This window comes from Emydura macquarii, unplaced genomic scaffold, assembly GCF_026122565.2.
Source record: "Emydura macquarii macquarii isolate MOO-44397 ecotype Brisbane River unplaced genomic scaffold, CSIRO-AGI_Emac_v2 contig_1230, whole genome shotgun sequence".
In the NCBI taxonomy this organism is placed as follows: domain Eukaryota; kingdom Metazoa; phylum Chordata; order Testudines; family Chelidae; genus Emydura; species Emydura macquarii.
This window is the reverse complement of record NW_027131367.1, coordinates 18,400,291-18,420,228: the sequence shown is the minus strand read 5'-3', so window position 1 is coordinate 18,420,228 and position 19,938 is coordinate 18,400,291. Positions and strand designations below refer to the sequence as shown.

At 39.9% G+C, this 19,938-nt stretch overlaps 1 protein-coding gene across 1 annotated transcript in view; it reads right to left on the bottom strand.

The window, feature by feature from the left end:
• COX10 (cytochrome c oxidase assembly factor heme A:farnesyltransferase COX10) overlaps positions 1 to 17,071 on the bottom strand; it is a 139,947-nt gene extending 122,876 nt beyond the window's left edge. Inside the window, exons 1-3 of the mRNA XM_067547700.1 lie at positions 16,959 to 17,071; positions 13,965 to 14,089; positions 11,949 to 12,273 (exon numbers count right to left, since the gene is read on the bottom strand). Of these exons, the coding sequence (XP_067403801.1) occupies positions 11,949 to 12,273; positions 13,965 to 14,089; positions 16,959 to 17,001 (493 nt within the window). The 5' untranslated portion in view covers positions 17,002 to 17,071. The remainder of the gene's footprint in view (positions 1 to 11,948; positions 12,274 to 13,964; positions 14,090 to 16,958) is intronic.
• Between the last annotated feature and the right edge of the window lie 2,867 nt (positions 17,072 to 19,938).

Here is a 19,938-nt window from a genome sequence, read left to right as displayed (position 1 = left end):
TTCTCCTGTATGTATATAACCATCATAGATCAGATTTTTAGAGCACCATAAGAACTCGAAGCTCCACAGGTTTACTTTTGACATTCATTATTTGCATCACACTAGGCTCTTACAGGCTCCAAGCAGGACGGATTGATTGAAGTCAAAGCAATTCAAATTGCCAATTTTAATCATGATTTAAACAGCAAGCAGGAAACCTTGATTTAAGTAATTGATTTTAATCGTGGTTTACATTTGTATTTTTTTATTTGCGTAAAGAAAGGTTGAGTCTCATTGGTTGACAACCATTACAACATATTGATTTGCAACTCAATATAGCTATTGCACTACATTTGGTCATTTTTTTTTGTTAACCAGTTGTCTATACCATATCTATACATATTTATTCAAGCAATTATATAGCTACATTTACTCAGATTCTTAATTTTTACATTTTTTATGATATTAGAAAATGATGAATGATGCAATGGGCTCCCTGTTCAATATTATTTACTAGATGATTAATTTTTTACTTGTGATTTGTGTCAAGCTCTATTTGGATGGAAATTCAAATTCAGTTAAAATGCAGAAAAATGGCTTTGTTAGTTAATTAATGATTATTAAATAAAATTACCTTACATGTTCTGGATACATACGGGAAAAAAATTTATCAAAACAAATTTTCCATTTAAAACTAACTGATTTATTGAAGGAAGAGTTAGCTGCAGGTAGGGAACTGACCTAATAATTTCGGGTCACTATGTTTTTTAAAATTTTAGAACTAGTAGATCTCAAACTCTCATACCTTGGTTTTATTCAGAGATTGGAACAGGAAAACAAGCTTTCCTGTTTTTTTCAGCTCCCAATTTAACTTTGGATGAATGAGCCATTGAACTGAACTAAAATAAAGAAAATATTCTCTCTGCACCTGCAGAAGAGGCTGCTATTGCTATCAAAAGCTGATTTAACCCTTCAACAATCTCTGGTTCCAGGTGCTTAGTCAGTGACTTCCATCAGTTCAGTGGTTTGACTTTCTTGGAAACTTAGTAGCAAATATGTACTACTTGTTTTTTGTATTTAATTTAAATGAAAAACAGATTATAGTATGTTTAGGCCTTAACATAAGTTGTCAATTTCAAATGTAATTGTATATAGGTTTATTTTTTAAAATAATTTGTTATATTTTTAATTTACTTTATTACTGGATTTAATTTAAATTTAAAAAATACATTTAAAAAAAATTGCTTTTCATTCACCCTGACTCCAACTAAGAACCAGGACCTCACTGTCCTATCAATAGATGCTGAGAATATTCATACTTCACAATAGACAAGAAAAAGGCAGGTGGAAAGGAAAACAGTCACAGAGAAGTGAATTGATTTACTCAAGTTCACACATCAGGTTAAGTAGAAGGGCTGGGAATAAAGCTCATGTCTCCTGACTCCCTGTCCAGTGCCCTAGTCACCAGACAAACTGCCTCCCATGGTATATTTATGGGCCATAGGGCACAGTAGCTCACATGCCACTGAGTGAAGATTGTTGCAACATGCAACAAAAAAAAAATGGCTGGTAACCTCATGAGCTATGAAAAGTAGAGCTCTGTTATGACACGATCATAAAAAAATTGCTTCCAGACAGCAGCCCTGAATGTCTAGGGAGCCTAAGAAAACCCAATGTGTCAACCCTAATGAAGATAGTCACTAAACTCTGTGTGCATCTTTGCTGTATATTTGACACACCTGATCTGCCCAGTTTGGGGCAGGGAAGGTGCAGTAGTCAGCAGTTAAATCCAACGACTTAGAATTTGAGTGGATTTATGTGGAAAATAGATTCCAGATCAGGAATTTGTCATCCAGGAACGGAATTTTGTCAGAATATTGCATTCACAGCCCTATAGCTAAGAAACTCCTATCCAACTATTAAAATCACCCAAAGAATGGATGACACCAACCTAGATTTAAGATAAAAGTAGTACTAAAGGAGAAGTCTCTCTCTTCTAGCAACAAATCAGCTAACACACTTATTGAACAGCTTGCTTATGGCCTTGAACTTTGTAATCTGAACTTAATGAATTTATCAGGGAGGAAGAAAAAAAATGAACATGAATTGTAGTTCTTGTAAGAACCATTATCTCAGCAGTTTTCTGACTACACAAATAATATGCTCTGTAGGGAAGTCAAATGGTGCACTAAAAACCTACACTGACCACAAATATCTGGATTATCTACCAAGTAATGTTGCTCACTATGAAAGGGAAATGTAATGCCAGAGAAGAGGCTTGCTAGCAAAGGATACACTTGTAAAGGGTTCAGGAGTCATGGCAGAGAGCCAAAATAACATGAACTCCCCGTGCCAGGCTGTCGCTAAAAAAGCTAAAGCAATTGTTGGATGCAAAATCAAGGGACTATCAAGTGACAGTAGTGAGATACAGAATACAACATTTGTGAGACCACTGCTGGAATTCTGTATCCGGATTTGGTATCCACATCTTAAAAAGGATGTTGAAAAATTAGAGGGGTTTCAAAGGAAGGCTTTACGAAAAAGTCAAGGTCTAGAGAACTTGCTGTACAGTGAGAGACTTAAGAATTTCCATGTATTTAGTTTAGCGAAGAGAAGATTAAAGATAGGTCTACACTGCAACGTAAGTCTGGGCTTAGACTCAGGCTCAACCCCAAACCCTGCTTCCGTCTACATACAAATCTGTCTGACTCAGGTCAGTAAGCCCCCCGGACTGGAGCTCTAGGGCCTGGCAGGGGGGTGGATTCAAGCCCGAATCCCACTGGGACTTGGCCCTAAATTGCTTCACTTTGCAGCATGGACGCAGCTCAGGCCAGGGTCCCCAGACTCGTGTCCTGAGAGTCCACCAATGCTATCCCACAACCCCACTGGCCAGTGTTCCTTGACTTTTCTGCCCCAAGATTCATCGCTCAGCTCTCAGGAAACGGAAGCAAACCCCCTGGTTCAAGTACAGCTGCTTGGCATTTAACCCTTCCATTTTATTCTGACCGCTGAACTGCAAACGCCATCCTTTGGGGGAGAACAGTGTCCCAGCTTGTCCAAGAAGACTCTCACTGCCATGGTTTTCCAACAACCATGAACTTTGCTAGTACAGCCCAAGTTGGTATCCGTAAATCAGCCTGCACAACAACAGAGTAGTACTCTTTGCAGTTCATTTACTCATGCTCTCCTTGAGAAGGGCAAACTATGAGCAGAGTCTCATCATAGGCCCTGGCACACTTAGAAAACCCCGTTCTCTCAAAACTGGCACTTACTTCAGGGAAATTGGCCATGCCCAACACATTTGGGTAAATCACATGCCTGACTGCTTCAGAAACATCCACCACCACAACCTCCACAGTAGATTTGCCAAACACCAAACTGGTTAGCAAAGGACCTGAAGAGTCAGGAGTGGCCAGCTTCCGGATGGTAACAACAACCCACTTGTGGACTGACATGGTCACCCTCCTACATGTGTCCTGACACTGGAGGATTAGGGAAAGCTGCTCAAAGAGTTCCAGAAACATTGCTTTCTTCATGGGAAATTTCTGGAGCCACTGTTGGCCATCCCAAGTCCACATGACAATATGGTCTTTCCTCCTCACCCCTCCCGCCCCGTCTGTGTTTGTGGCCCTATTCCAGAAGCTGCTATACAGGGAGTCATGAGCAGCAGCAGCCAGTTTGAGTCTGCCGTGTCTGTATCGTCCTCTTCCTCTAACAGTAGGTCAGAAAATGGCACCAAAATGTCCACCAGCATCTCATGGATGCTTTGGCGCTTTCATGACACAGGAGTGAAAGTGTAAGCAGGACAAGATCTTCAAATGGTGACTCCTCCATGTGGCTGGCTCCAGTTGCCAAGAGCATTCAGACCCCAAAGGCTGGATGTATTGGCAGAGTGCATCATGAACCAAGGGCTAGAGCAACTACATACGGGGAGGGTGTTAAGAAGCCCAGGATAGGCTGGTTTGACTCAGGTCTGCATAGTGCAGTATAGACATGTGCACAGATGTGAGATCTGGAACCAGAACTTCTAAACCTAGGATCAATATTCAGTATGGATGGTCAAGCACAGACTTAGAAACACCAATCTCATGGACCTGAGTCTCACAGACCTGGGCTTTCAGGACATGAGTCTGGACTGGTTTGTGACTTCATTCAACTACACACAGTTTGTTTAATTATATAGTCTGATGTAATCCAGGTTTTTAAAACTATCATTTGAAAATATGGAATTTTGGGGGGCATATTTGGACAAAGCCTAAGATTTTAGTGAGAGGAATGGGCCTGTTAAAAGTGCTTCAACTATTGTACCTGCTTTGACAAAGCTCACGTAACACAGAAGCTGAACTCTTTTGGCTCTGTCTGCGGATTCATCAAGCTGCAGTGCAAAATACTGACTCCTCTTAACTTGTTGGATGTTTTCTGCAAGGTCATAAGTGAGTCGACAGATGGTATTAATTGTCAGAGGAATGGTTTTCAGTGCCACCATTGCTTGTTTCCTTGTCATAATTCTACACATCTATTTTTGCTGGAAGTAAAAGGGTCTTGCCAGTGGTGTGTGCTTGTTTGCATTTTGCTAGTCATGTGGCTATAGCATAAGATGCTTCTACAGCTTCTTGAGGTACAGTTGCTTCTTTAGGTATGTGGGGGGGAGGGGTTGGGTTTTTTTTATGGTTTAATTCTTCTCGTCTTTGAAGGAAAAAAATCACGACTCTTGTTTATGAATTCCAGGTGTTTGGCTTCTAAACATCTCTGTAGTTACCCTGGCCTGAGACTTTCATTTACCAACACTTGAAAACAAATACACATTGTAGCTGTGGACTTTCCACAACAAATACTGAGACCTGAAAACCCAAACAGCCAAATAGTTGCTACATGAAGGCTTAGCACTCAGCAAAATTGTCACATTATAAAAATAAGATGGACCCCTATCTGCTAGTGCTGCTGGCACTGGGAACATCTCTTTGCCCTCCTCTGCAGCAGGGGACTTTCAGCTGAGAGACTGCCTGATGAATGCTTCCCCCAGTAGGAAGCCTCTGGGCTGAATGCTCCTGCAGGAGAAGAGGATGCAAAGAGGCTCCAAGCAGCAGCAGTATCATAAAATGAAGACCCATAGATAAGATGCAGGTAATTTTTAAGCCTAGTTTAACAGTTTCTTAATTAGAAAACAAACAAACAGGCATATTCATTCAAATTTCCCCAAACATTGGTGGCTCACCGTATGTGGCTCCTGAAGCTGAATTTGGCCCGGAAAGGTTAAGCAGTTTACACAAAGTTACACTGCAAGGAAGAGGCAGAGCCTGAACCAGAAACCAGGAGTCCTGCCTCCCAAGTCTCACCTATGGTCTGCCAGTTACTGGTGGTCTCTGACGTTGATGGTCATATGGTGAAGAAACAAATGTCTACAGACACAATTGTAAAAAGGAGCAACAATGCTGGCCTTACGCTACAAATCACTACAATCTTGGTTGGAGAAGAGAAGCCCATATGCACTAGCAGGAAAAGATAAGCCAGCAAGAACACAGGAGTCAGCAGACCCTGGAATTCATTTTAGAGAAAGGAAACTAATTCAATTATTATTACGTGCATGTACAACTCCACCAGCTACCAACGCTGCCACAGGGTTGGGATCACAAATGAGTTTCATAATGGCTTTGGCCACAAGATAAGAAATGGTCCACACTATGACTAAAGAAGAGGCTGAGTTTGAAAATGTCTGTACTAAACAACACTTACAACCTGATATTGGAAAGTTAAAAGAAAAGGGCACATGTTTGGCACTAATGACCCAGAGATTATGGCCATAATATTCAAAGCTGGTTGCCATCAGGAGATGCAGACACTCAGCCCCTCTAAAAACCAGTGACTTTTATTTAAAAGCCTAGGGTAAGGCACCTGGGTTTGAAAATGTTGCCCGTCTATGTGTCTCAGTAAATAGCACAAGGAAATATGAATCTCAATGAAATTCACTGTTTTTCAATTGTTTTTTATTATCTTAATCAGTAAGACGGGGATGGTGAAACAGTGGCACTTGCATTTCTAAGAGTGATTACATTCATTTTTTTGGTATTATAAATCACACTTTCACTTCCAGACAAGAATTTAATTAAAACTTATCACAGAGAGCACTTTACATTCATTTATTATAGCACAACATCAGCTCATTTACAGAAGGAGAAAGGTGGAGCAGACTGGCAAACAGTCTGTGTAACATTACCATTACACTGACCTCAAAGAAATTCTAATACAGTACAGCCAGAGTGCTAATTAAAGTCTCCATTGATTTCTCCAGATTAATTTCAGTCAGTCATTTCACCGTGACTTATCAGGATCTCATTAAAAAAGGCTATAGTACATTCTCTCATTTATCCAGCTGAAATGGATATTTTTAGATGTTTGTCCAGTGTTCTGAACTCTCAAAGAAAAGCTCTTGAAGGCTGCCCCATGAACAGAGTTTCAAATGCAGCATGTTACAGCAAATAGGGTTATCTTCCCATCAGAGTGGGAAGTTTATTTTTCTTTTGTTATGGAAACAAAAATGAATTTCATAATCTCTTCTTCGTTTTCCTCATGGAGAAGATGTACATTTCATTGAGATCACTTCAGGCAAGGGCATGAGGTCATTGACTCTATGTTTGTTTTTTGACCCCTGTTAGCTTAGTGCTTAAGGGGCAAAATTAACTACACTTCATGCATAATGAGTGAAACTGATCCTTTCAAGATTTGTTGGTTAGACTTGGCAGGAGTCTTTCAAGAGTAATTCTCAACTGAAACTTACAAAAGGATATCAAAGTAGACATGTTTTTATGTCTTACAAATATACCTAGCTTTACTAGAAATGGGAAAAGGGCATTTACTTACAGATAATTTCAGATTAAATGAGAAACAAAGTGTGCACTCATAGGAAATGAAAGATAAAAAGGAGACATATTATGGTGTTTCAAATATAAGAATATGCTCAAAGGAACGGTAATTCCATATTATTTTTTACATTGTCTTTCAACTTCACTGTAATGTGATCTTGCTCTATAAACCTTGATATCTGTATAGTGCTACATTCTCAGTGCCACTGTATGCTCACCTTCCAAAAGAAATAGTTGAAACAAAAAACCAAAAAGGTCTAAAACAATTTAGTTGGCCAAAACATTTTCTATCTTTGTTTTGGTCACCAAACAACAATTAATTTTGTAAACATATAGCTTGCACATTTAGCACCAGACACTATCTCGGTGGATGGGGGGGGAGGGGGGGAGAGGGAAGAAAGGTAAAAAGAATGGATGTCTGCTTTAATTTGGTGAACAATCTGATTGTCTTACTACAAATGTTAATATATCCCTAAGGAAAACTAGTTTTCTTTAGAGCTTATCTATCAGAAATGATTTTCCTCCTAAATTATCACACTTCATTCACTGGAATGCTAAACGTAACAGTAACATTAACGCTACAGGACTGATCAACATGTATTCTTTGTAAACCTAGATTTGTATGGAGGAGGCATAAGTAGGTTTCATTGCAAATTATAACTTGCACATTAAAGGAAAGCCAAACTCCTAAGGCATGCTTTAGTTTGGAACAGTAATTTGAACCAAATGTTACTGTCATTTAATGCAGAAATTAAAATAATACATTTTATTTTGTAATATTGTAACTTAATCTGCTCTATCACTGAATATTTTTAAACACTTTGTGGAAAAATAAACTGCAATAGCAATAGCAGTTTATTTGTATTTGTTTCTCTTCCTGTGTAGCTTGAAAAATAATTTGCTAAAAAGCTATGGCTATTACACTCCATGTCTTTGATAGGACAATGGTAAGTATTTTAAGAATCACAAAGATAACTATTTTCCTGGCAGACATTACATTATATATATGATCAACAAAATCTAAACATTGCGAACTGATTTGTCTTTGTTAAAGCCCTTAACTGCTTTAAGGCAATACTTTAAGACCAAATTTGCTCTCAGTTACAATTGGAACTTCATAAAAACAAACTCCATTGAAGCAAATGGAATTTTCCACTAGTGTACTTGTGAGCAAAATTTTAGCCTAACTTACACATCTTTTTTACTAGTCATTATGCTACTTCACATTTACATAGCACTTTTGACAAGTTGATCTCAAAGCATTATATGAAGAAAGACAACCATTATTATCCCCATTTTACAGATAGGAAACAGACAGAGATTAAGTGACTTGTCCAAAGCCACACAGCAAGTCAGTGGCAGAACCCAGGTCTCCCAATTCCCAGTCCAATGCCCTATAGGCAAAAGACCACACCATTGCAACAAGTTCGGAAGTGCCAAATATGTTTTAAAAACTTCTATTTCAGACATTCTTTTTAGAAAAATAGGCAGGGTGAGCCAGACGGACATCATACGAGGTGCATTTTGCAGACTGAAGCAAACAGCTATATTCTCAGATTACCTGAAAGGGAGGAACATGCAGAAACAGGCCTATTTTGAGGCAGTCTCCCAATAATGATGGGAATAGATATTCAATCTGGCTGCACATGGCTATTGCACACAGCGAACCAAGAAAAGACACCCAGTTCTCAAACTGTTTTGTGGACAACTGAAACAAGCATTCAGTATTTGGAATAAAGAGGCAGCATTATTCAAATGAGTCAAGCTTCAGTAGCTGATGCTTACTAACATGGCAACTTTTGGGGGACACAACTGCAGCTATAAAACTTATATAGAGAGTTGGAACTGAAGGTGCTTTGATTGCAATGAGATCTGATGAAAAAAGACAAGATTGTAATTTTATACAGTGCCTAGAACACATTTTGAGACCTACCTCAATATACATAATAATAAGTTCAGCATGTGATTCCACCCAGGAGAGTACCTTTTAGACATACTCACTGATATGTTTGTAAAGAGACAGATGAAAATGTTAGCAGTGGATCAATCCTATACTAGGTTTAAAGTGTATGAGGGAAAATCAGATGTCTGTATTTGAAGTCTGGGGGGATTGGTGTGTCTCTCTTTCAGGCTCTAAAGGAGACTGTATTATTTGTATTGTGGCAGCTCCAAAAGGGACCAGTCTAGGATGCAGGCCTCATTCTGCTAGGCATAGTTCAGAACTGCAGTAATAACACAGTCCCTGCCCCAAGGAGTTTACAATCTAGATTAGATTCAGTTTAAAATTCTTAGTGCTGCGGTTATGTTACACATTACATGGGTTTTCTCTTATTACCCCGCCTTCATGTCTTTATCTCCTTTCAGTTACTTATGAATTGTGGGACAAAGCTAAAAACAATGCTATTCGTAACTTTCTTTTGTAACTCAGAACAAGTATGAGACAGAGGCATTAGCTTTTCAGAGTGCCAGGATGGTAAAATGCAGCTGTTCAGACATTAGCTAACAGAGAACGAGGAACAAGAGGAAGAAGGAAATTTAAACCAAAAAGGTGGATTACACTACAAATAATTAAAAGCTCCCTCCCTGATCATTTTTCATGGCAAAAAACCTATATCTATATATAAACTTGAATCTTTTCCTGTTGTGAAGGCATAGTTCCTAATGACAGTGGTATCAAGGCTAACGTTTACATGAAACAGGAGAGAAGAGTAATAGCTAAACTCATTTCCTTTCAAAGGTGAATTGCAGTTCTGAATACAAACACTCTTTACTTCAGCAGCACATGAAGACAGGGCATGGGGAAAGTCCTTTTTCGCTATAATGCAAAGTTTGTTTTTTTGTTATTTTATACTCCAAAAAGTAGAAATAGAAACTTTACAAAAAAAATTCTTCAAGATATTAAACTTAGCAGAACTTCATGGGTCAGCTCCATCGAGGCACTGTCATCTGTAACATGAAAACTGACCTGGAATAATTTACATTCTCAAGAATCAAAGAACAGCCTGATCAACAGCCTCAACCCAGCTCTTGTCTAGTTTAGAAAATATATGAAAGCACCTATCACATTAGGTCTCTGCCTAGACCGCAATACCCTACTTCACCACTTTATTTATGTCGTTCAGTCTTCGCATTTTAATATCCTGATATTTGTTTCTAGATCTATTTCAGATTTTAACTGCCTTCAATTTCAGTTACTAGTGTAGGGCCCCAAGCTTCTCAAGAGAGGCCACTTAAAATAATCTCACTGAAGAGATGACAGGAAATGTAGCTGTCCATACAGAGCTTAAAGATTCAAGCATGGAAGGCACTATAGAAACTCAAACTATTACTGCTAATGAGCATTGAGAAAATAAAGCAACCATGGTAGTGAAGGAGGCAGCACAACTGAGGGCTACAAATAGGCGGTGTTGTAATTTAATAGGAGTGTTCTGAGGTTTAATGTTCGTATAGATACTGCTACATAGAATTACAAAGTTATATTGCTGTCAAGTCTGAAGTCACCAACAACAACTGGCAACAAAAATATCTATCAGTATCAGTCTCCGATAGCAGTTTTTTCCTGTCCTCACATTTTATTGACCCCAATCATGCATTAGTGCAGAACTACCCTCCAAATATGTCCAAGGTGGAGAAGAAAATTCCTATGCTCTTCTCATCAGATGAGCGTTGTCAACTCTGATTCTGGGTATCTCCAAAGCGATGAGGAGCAACTTTGGGATATACATTCAACTTCCACAGGTGCAAAATCTGTGTGTAACAGGTGTGGAGAGCAATAAAAATCACCATTTTTAAAGAGAAGAACCCTACATATCCCTTGCACATTGTACCTAAGTGGAAAATTCTGCCATTGTGGAAAATTAAGGGTTAAGGCATGAAATACTGTAGGACAAAAGTTTCAAGTAGTAAAATGATCTTAGTAATTGTATTTGATGAACTATAACAATGATTATGATATTATTGTGCAGTTGTAACACCAAATAGATACTGTGATCCATTGGAGAGGGCACCAGACTGGTAGTTCGGAGATCTGATTTTTATTCTTGGTTCTGCCACAGACCTGATGCGAGGCATTAGTCAAATGTCTTAACTCTGAACATTTGTTTCATCATGTATAAAACAGGGATAAAGCACTGTGATCTGTGTTTGAAAAGTGTTTGATAATTGCTACACATTACTATTAGAATAATAAAACACTGCTCCTCAAAAATGTCTGACCAAGATAACAAATTATACATAACTATCACAGATATTTAACAAGCAGTTAACCTTTGCTGGTCTGGAGAACTAAAAGAGTGGAGTTTCATTGACTTTTGAAATAACATTTTATTTTAGAAAACTAAGTTTATGCCGCTCAAAAACTTTGCCAGATAAGTTATGGAATATATCCATATTACTACCTCAGTGCTTTTAATGTGAAAGTGACAAGAACTACTGCTAAACTTAAGGACAAAGAGATCAGAAAGCATAACATTGGTAAGACTTGAAGGGATAGGGCTGTCTTTTAAATACTTAACACAACCATTGTAAAATTCCATAGTCTAACAAGTGTTTCCCTCTAAAACACAGAATGGTTCGTATCAATCTGAAAATTGAACCAGACTATAAAGAAAATATTGATTACAAAAAAATGCCATTATTATAATTTATTTTGCCTTCTTTTGGTGATGGATTTAAGTTGAAATGAAACTTTGCTGTCCATCCCCCACAAGCAAGTGCTCTTTGGACTACTAGCAGTTTGCAGAGCACAGTTTGAGAATTTCTGCTCCAACTGTATCTCAAACTGTGCTCTGCACCCTGCTAATAATCCACAGAGCATTTGCAGAGATAGCTAGTTCATCACATGGTACTGGCTCGTCTTTATTGCCAATAGCAGAGTTTGATTAAAAAGCGTAAAAATATATTGCACTTTCCTAAAACTACTTTTGTTTGTTGGCAATTGCTGTAGGTGACACAGGTATATAACATGATTGCAGTGATCTGAGGGATAACAACTGGGGAGGAAGGTGTCTATGAGAGCAACCTGTGTTTGAAATGTGGACCACACTATGAACAAGTTTGGGAAACCTGAACCACAGAACCTGCATGGAACTGAAAAATTGCCAATAGTACCTGTAAGTTTGATTTTGGACAAACGTGCCAAAATTCCTGGTAAATCATCCAGTTGTAGCTTCATTTCTTTCCACTGTTTTTCTTCCTTGGATTCTGCTCCTACTGCTGTTGCCATGTCTTCTACAAATGCAGCTGACTTTGCTGCTTTTAACTCATTTCTGTTCGAAGTTTCAGACAAAGGTGGGTGGAGAGGTGAAACAGGTCTGATCTCACATATAATTGTTTTTTCTTGACCCAAATGTTTTTTCTCTAGGAAAGGAGGTGCATCTGGATCTGGCTTAGGTTTTGCTTGCTGACTAAAGTTTTTGCTGTACTGTGTTACATTCTGAATAGAAAAAAAATACATTAATTTGAGACAATATTTTTAACAGGAGAGTTAAAAAGCTTTTCCTATCAATAGCTTGCTAATGACAATAAAAATTAATGATACTATTATATTTTATTGCTAATCTACTTTTATTAAAGAGGAGAATTTCATGGTGCAGATATTGCTAAGTTAGTCAACATTTCAAATGCTCACTTCATTCACAAAGGCATGTCTGCAATTGCACAAGATGCACCAAAGGCAGCTATACAATTCATTGCTGCATAAATAACGTTAATTCTCCAAACTTAAACTACCTCGGCCTAACTAAATTTTGTCTTGCTGTTTCAACTGGAAATATTATTCCGTACTACTTCTTATTCTAATCTTTTGTTTTTGTTGTTTGTTCTGCACGTGTGTGGACATCTGTGTATATAATCTGATGTGCATTTAATCTCCAATTATTAGAAGCACCAGGTGCCTTACCATTTTTGTAGAATACATACAGTCAACTGGTTCAATAGCTAGAGAAAGATCTCTAAGAGATAATCTTTTACCTACTACAAATTGAAATCATTTCTCTCAACTCAGTTTTCCACCATCAATTACAAATTTCATTTTAGTTTACCTGACCTGCCAATTTTAGAGAACATTTGAAAGGAAAAATACAGAAAGACAAAGAGTAGGAGGGTGTTATTGCACATGATGCTTTATTTCTCCCACTGACAATCAAGAGGCTGAGTTGCAATTAAGTTTTATATTGTCTTTTTTCCTGCATTTACAGATCCTCTAGGAAGTGTCAGGTAAAGAAAAAAATCACTTAGACAAGAAAGGTGGGGAGTTGGAAAAGCTAAAACTTTCCATTTCATATATTCCAAGGCAAATATACAAATAAGGTGTTGGTTTTAACAATCTACAGTGCAATACATGTACAACTGAACAACAGAGGTTACTAGAGGGACTTGCTGGGGTGCGGAGGGAGCTTTTCACTTCTGAATGACTGATCTGAAGTCAGCCCAAGTCAATAGCAACCAAAAGTCTGACAGTTTGGTGACCCACATGCGGAATGAGTTATGACCTCACTCCTATTGGACGGGTGCCAAAAATACCACCAACATTAAAAGTATCTGGTCTTTTCATGGCAATCACAGCAGACACACCACAGAATAGACATAAGACTGAACTATCATCCTAGCACTAGAGATGGTCCTTGCAAGTCAGGGTTCAAACACATCAAAAGGAAAAGCGAGGAGAATCTTGCACTACTACAATACATTATGCATTATGCTCTGTGAAGAGGAGAGAGATTTCCTTGAGCTGTCAGTGAGAGTTATACCTTATGATATAAACTGCTAGTGTACTCCCTACCTACACGCTACAGAAGAATTCAACCTGTTATTTTAATCTATTCAGGACTTCTCTCAATGAATTTAGTCTCAAATTTTAAAATTCTGCTTTTCCTTCTGCAGGTTCATTCTATTCCAAATATAAAAATTTAAGAAGCAAGCCCGACTTTACAATTTGCCCTCAAAAACTTTGGCAGAATTAAATTAACACATTTAATTTTCAGGATGCATCTTTTAAAAGGAAATACTACTCCAGAAAATGAGTGCCATCCACCACTTGTAATTGGTAAACATTTTAATTCCCTATATAGCATAAGGCAAACCAGAAGAATAGGTAACATGAAATAAGACACTCTCTTGACTTACCAATCGTTTGAGGAAGTTAAGGTGCTGAAATGTAATCCATTTTTTACTGACTACTCCACAACAATGCATAAACCTGCATGGCATTTGCCATGCTGCTCGTTTCTGAAGGTGCCAGACAAATAATCCTACACAGAAAAGAAAGGATTTTTGGATCTCAGTTGTTTTTTCACAATAAGGATTAGAAGCAAACCCAATGGCAACAGTTACTGTCCTCAGCGACACATAGCACTCTCTACAAGGGCTAAGCACAAACACTACTTTGCTGGTAGAGATGATGAGGGAGCCTATAGGATGTCTGCAGACTCTAGATGGAGGAGCTGAGTATTTTACTTTCCTGCCCCTGACAGAGTTAGTCTTATAGCTTCTTCCCCTATCCCCACTTCCATATCCTATAAATGTATTTACCTAGACACACATCAGCAAAAAGCTGAACATTTGTTTAGGGCAGTTACTTCACATAAAAATAGCACTGGAGTGAAACGTTCTCATCAGTAGGATTTTGTGCTAGCCCTAGGACATATCTTTATAACTGATCTTAAAAACCTGAGCTAGTCATGTGTACCATCTATGATATAAACAACCATAAAAAGGGAGAATTCAATTTTAACTGTCACATTATAAAAGGTCTCATAAGAATAAGGAAAACACAGGACTATGAAACAACACTTATGAGTCGGGACTCTGTGTTTTACACATCCAAAACTACACACAACAAGTCTATGGATCAATAACTAGAATTATAGGTTCTGGGGAATATACAACCTCATGATTTATTTAACAGGAATTCATCATATTGTTGTGCAAGTTATTGAGGAAAAAAAATCACATAACCATTTTTATTACTTGCTCAGGACTTTCTGTACATAATTAAGATGCTTTCTTAAAGGAAAACTCAAGTAGTTTGTAGGTTTTCATGGGGGAAAAATGTATAAATGTTATGTAAAAAGATCAGAGAAAGTGTGTGTGTCTTCTGGACCGGGGGAAAGAGTTACAGTTGGAGGATTTAAATACTTATTTATAATTTTTAAGCTAAACACCACAACAGGATGCCACTATATGAGAGCAAGAAAGAGAAACGGATGGAGAGACAGGTGTACTTTATTTGAATTATTGAATTTGAATTATTCTTATAAAGAATGTTCTGTTGCACCACCGTTTTAATCACTGCATATGGCAATTCAGGGGACAAAGCACTATTTGTTTTAACTCAATTCACACATTTTCCAGACTTTGTCTCATTAGTGATTATCTTTGCCATACTCAATAACTATTTTTAAAGTGAAGGAATCAGCATTCCCACTCAAGGCCCTACTCATAATAAGAGTACAACTACTTCCTTAATAATGTTTCTGTATAATATGTTGCTAAAACTGTTCAATATACCTTCAGCAATGTGGGCAGGGATTTTTTTTTTTTTTTTAATTATTTTGCCTCAATCATTTTAATAAAACCATACATATATCACTAAATAGGCTACAATTATTTTAGGAGGTTGAGGTGGGAGAGTTAGGGTATGTCTATACTGACGGCAGCAAAGATCGATTGAACGGTCAGTGTAGACCTGCTCAATCGATCAGGAAGTCAACCAAGTAAAACCACCCCCTCAAGTAGCGTAGCGCTGCATCGACAGGAAGTGTCACAGTGGAGTGAAGACACCGCGCAGAAGGGAAGCACAGCAGTCGACAGGAGTTACGCAAGCTACTCTGCCTAGTTTGCATAACTCCCGTCGACTGCCGCTGAATCTCCAGGTAAGTGTAGACCAGGGCTTAATCTATAGCACAATCTATAGGCAAACAGTATTCTCAGAAAAAGAAATCTTTGTTTTTGTATTCTCTATTTGTTGTACTGTAGTAATACTCAAAGGCCTGAGTCACGACTGACATACCATTGTGCTAGTCCTACATAAATAGAATCCCTATCCCAACCATTTATAATCCAAAACCCTGATCCTGCAAACACTTATATATCTGAGTAACTTTTCACAGGTGAGCAGTCTCAATGGGACTCACCTGTATAAAGTTAAACACATATGCATTTGCAGGATCAGGATGTAAAAGACAAAATGATAATCAGAAGGGAAACAGGATAATACGTATAAATGGTTAAGGTCTGATAAGCATATCATGTTGTTCAGGGTTTCATTATTGCTTTGATTTTTTTTTAAAACACAAACAAATCAGCTTTGCCCAACTGCTCCTCAACCAGTCCAATATTTCCTGTACGTGTCAAAGAAGCAGATCTCAAGGAAGGATTTAGAAAAAGAGAACACCCTGTCTTTTTAGGTCAATGTGAAACTGACATGATTCTTGACAATCTCACTGTTGCCTACAGATCTGCTAACAGCAGCAGTGAAACTTACTAATGTCAGGCTGCAGCTAAGGGCAGCAAGGGAGCTGTCTGCCTGCAGACTCAGCCAAAGAAAACCACCTCAGATCCTGTCTGGAAGATTTTCTCTGCAACCCTGAGAGTCGTATTGATTTAGTGAAAGAGCAGACTGCATGGCCCAGACCCCCCTGCTCAACAGGGCTACACCCCAGTGCAGAACTAGGGGAAGCTTTCGCACCCAGCCCAGACAGCACCAAATGACACACCCACCCCTCCCACCAGCTTCCCCAGAGGACACTGCTCTGATCCACGGCCTGGATCCGACCACAATGCCGCACCGCTAGCCGGGGACATCCTCCCGGTCCAGGGCTCTCGGTGGGGAAGGGGAGACGCTTGAGGGTTGGCGGGGGGGGGGAAGCACCCGGTAATGGGAGAAGCTCTGCGGAGACGGAGCGCAGCCATCGCCCCTCCCCCAGGAGTGTGGGCTCCGCCACTCCTTGCACCGCACCACCCTCCAGCCTCGCCCCGCGGGGCCGGGGTAGCCCAGCCCGCCCGCAGCCCCTGCCCTGCCCTGCCCTGCCCGCAGGGCTCCCACGAACGCCCCCGGCCCCCGCGTCGGGTGAACGCTTCTGAGCCGCGCAGGGAGGCGGCGCTGGCCGCAGTCGGTACCTGTGAGGGCCCGGGGCGGGCCGCAGCGCCGAGCCGCGCTCATAGCCCGCAGCGGCGCCTCCCGCGCCCTCTTCCCCGCCCTCAACACCTGGGGCCCGCCATCTTGCCCGGTTCGACCGCCAAACTACTTCCGGGTCAGACAGCAGCGCTTCCGGGGCGGCCGCTGCGTGAGCGACGCGCCCTAATAGGAGCGGCTGGGCAGCGGGCCGCCCGAGCGGTATGGGATGGCGGGGCGCCGGGGGTGGGGGAGCAGAGCAGGGCCTGGCCGGGCCGGGGGTGTCCTAGGGTGATGGACGGGGGCTCGCTGGGGTGGGGCAGCAGGGCCGGAGGGGGGCGGCCCGGCAAAGGTAGGGGTGGGCCATTCTGGCGTCGGGGTCGGCGCGCAGACCCTGGCAGGCCCGAGGAAGCTATCATGCAATGGGGAACGTGTGCCGATGTCGTGTAAACCGGTGCAGTGACACCAGTACAAATCCCGACAGTTCAGTTTATACCCAGTCCTGACTAATTCGAGATGAACTGAACTAAGCCTGGTTTAAACCGGACTAAGAGCGTTCACACGGCCGCTTACAGCAGTGTAAATAAGGGAGTTTAAACTCATGCCTTTACTTCACCGGCTGCAGTTTTCGCATGTAGACCTCATCTGCCAGTTGGGGGAGAATAGAAAAAAACCATGTCTTAGTTCTATTTGAAGTGATAGTAAGTTTTGAGATAGTCTAAATGCCCGAAAATGTGGAGAAATACTATAGAAAGGGAACTAGAGCGATGAGAAGCATGGGGAGCAGATGAAAGGAGACTCAACGTGGGAAAATGCCCCACATCTTGCAAAGTTACCCAAAACACAGCTCTTTAGGGCAGGGCCCGTCTACTGCTCTGTGTTTGTACAGTGCTTAGCACAGTGGGGCCCAGTTTTTGGTTGGTCCCCAGGCACTTCTGTAATAAACCTGGTTAATAAAGTCTTCACTGGGAAAGAGAGCCCTGGAAAGCAGTATTGCTGAAAGACCTAAGGCAACAGAAAATTAAATATAGTATTAATTATAAACATAAGCATGGTAACAAATGAAATGTATGTTTTATCAGACATGCACATACAACAGTGTAACATCATAAAAACCCAACAAAATATCCAACATTGTTGCTACTGTGTTCAGTTTTGACCTGATGACCTTAAGTGAAATGGGTATAACTAGCCAACACGGGCATGTTTGTTAAGAGACTAGATGGGAGGGTAACACATGGTTATTTTCTATAACATTAATATAAGTGCATCTCATTCTTGCCTCACTGCACTTGCCGAGTTCCCTTGAACAGTCACTGCAGATGTTCCAAGCCCTCCCTGCTCCCAAAAAAGAGACAACAGATACAGTACACAACTAAAGTGGAGACCTCTACATCCTTAGCTGCACACCATGCTGTGCATTCAAGCAAAAGTAAAGTGGCTCCATTATACATAGGATATTGGACTCCATTTTTAGTGTGCACATTACTTCAATATATACATCTATTTTATGAGAGAATTGTCTAACAGTTGCTCATACAAAATGAGTGCCAGGGTCACCTTTTCAGCAAGCTTTGCCTTTGTATCCACCTATGACTGCTGAAGGGGAGAATTACTTTAGTGCATTACATAGTTTGCTGGGATGGTGGTGTGATTTGTAGTTGCATCACAAAGCTTCTTGATGTAAAAGCTGCATTACAAACAGCCCATGAAGTGTGAGTAAGAGTTCGGGGGGAGGGTTCTCAAGCTCATTTCTCATAAAGAGGCCTCTAAAATCCTACAACCTTCCCTACCCACAGTTTTACCAGTAGACTGCTTTATCATCTCTGGCCACATCCCTAGACTCATCATCAGTAAATATTGACAGGTTTGCACTCTCTCTGCCTACGGTTGTTAGGTAAGAAAGTGCCCTGAAATCTGAAGAGGTGACTACATCCCATCCCTAAAGCAACTCAGCAATGCATGTTCAAAAGTGTCTTTTCCTTGGGGGTCCAGTTGGTGAGAGTTTAGTCAAGGAGTTGTGAAACAGGTGGGAGCTTATACATTTAAGCTGGCTCAAGAGTTTAGAATTGGATACTAAGCTGGTAGTTGTTCTGACTTCCTGGTGGAGGACAGAAAAGAGAAAGCTGGGAACCCTAAATAACCTTTTTTCCAGGCTGGAGTCTGCAGTTTATTTTCACATTCCTGAAATCATAGAAGGGTCTGAAGTGTTGAAATGATTCTCTGTTGAGAGGCAATTAGAAAGACTTTTTACAGTCGTAGGATAGATAAGGAAGAGTAACAATTTTAATAAAAGTTACTTTAGTATAATTCTTCTGTGTATATATAAAGTATTTTTTCTTATGTTTGATTGTGCATATACATTAAATATTTGGTTGGCAAACCTGTTATCTGTAAATAATTAACTGGTTTTTTTAGCTTTATAAATGATCTTGTTTTTAATCATATTTTCTTTCACCTTGTGTTGGGTGCAGTAATCTAAGATAATAGTTTTCAAATATTTTCATATCTGAAAGTCCTGGGTAAAATTTTCAAAAGCACCCTTGTGACTTAGGCATCTGTGTTCCATTTTCAAAAGTGACTTAGGCACTGAAGAACCTAACACATATTGAAAGTCAGTGGGACTTAGGTGCCTAAATCATTTTTTGAAAATAGGACTTGAAAATCACTGTCACCTTTGAAAAATTTACCTCTAGGAGTCTGTGTTCATGGAATTTAAGTTCCTAAATGCGTACATCACTTTTAAAAATAGAACTTGGGTGCCTAAGTCACTTGGGTGCTTTTGAATATGTTACTCAGTATCTTAAGATACAGATTTTCCTATGGACCATTTTCTTTCCTAATCTTGGCCTAATTGACTTTAACGCAGTTTGTAACATTTATTTCCATACTGTTTAATTTCTTTCTCTTGGAGGTAGGACTTTAAATCTATTAGGAATGAATCTTGTTTCCATGAGCCCCCACTGTTCTACTCACTCATGTCAC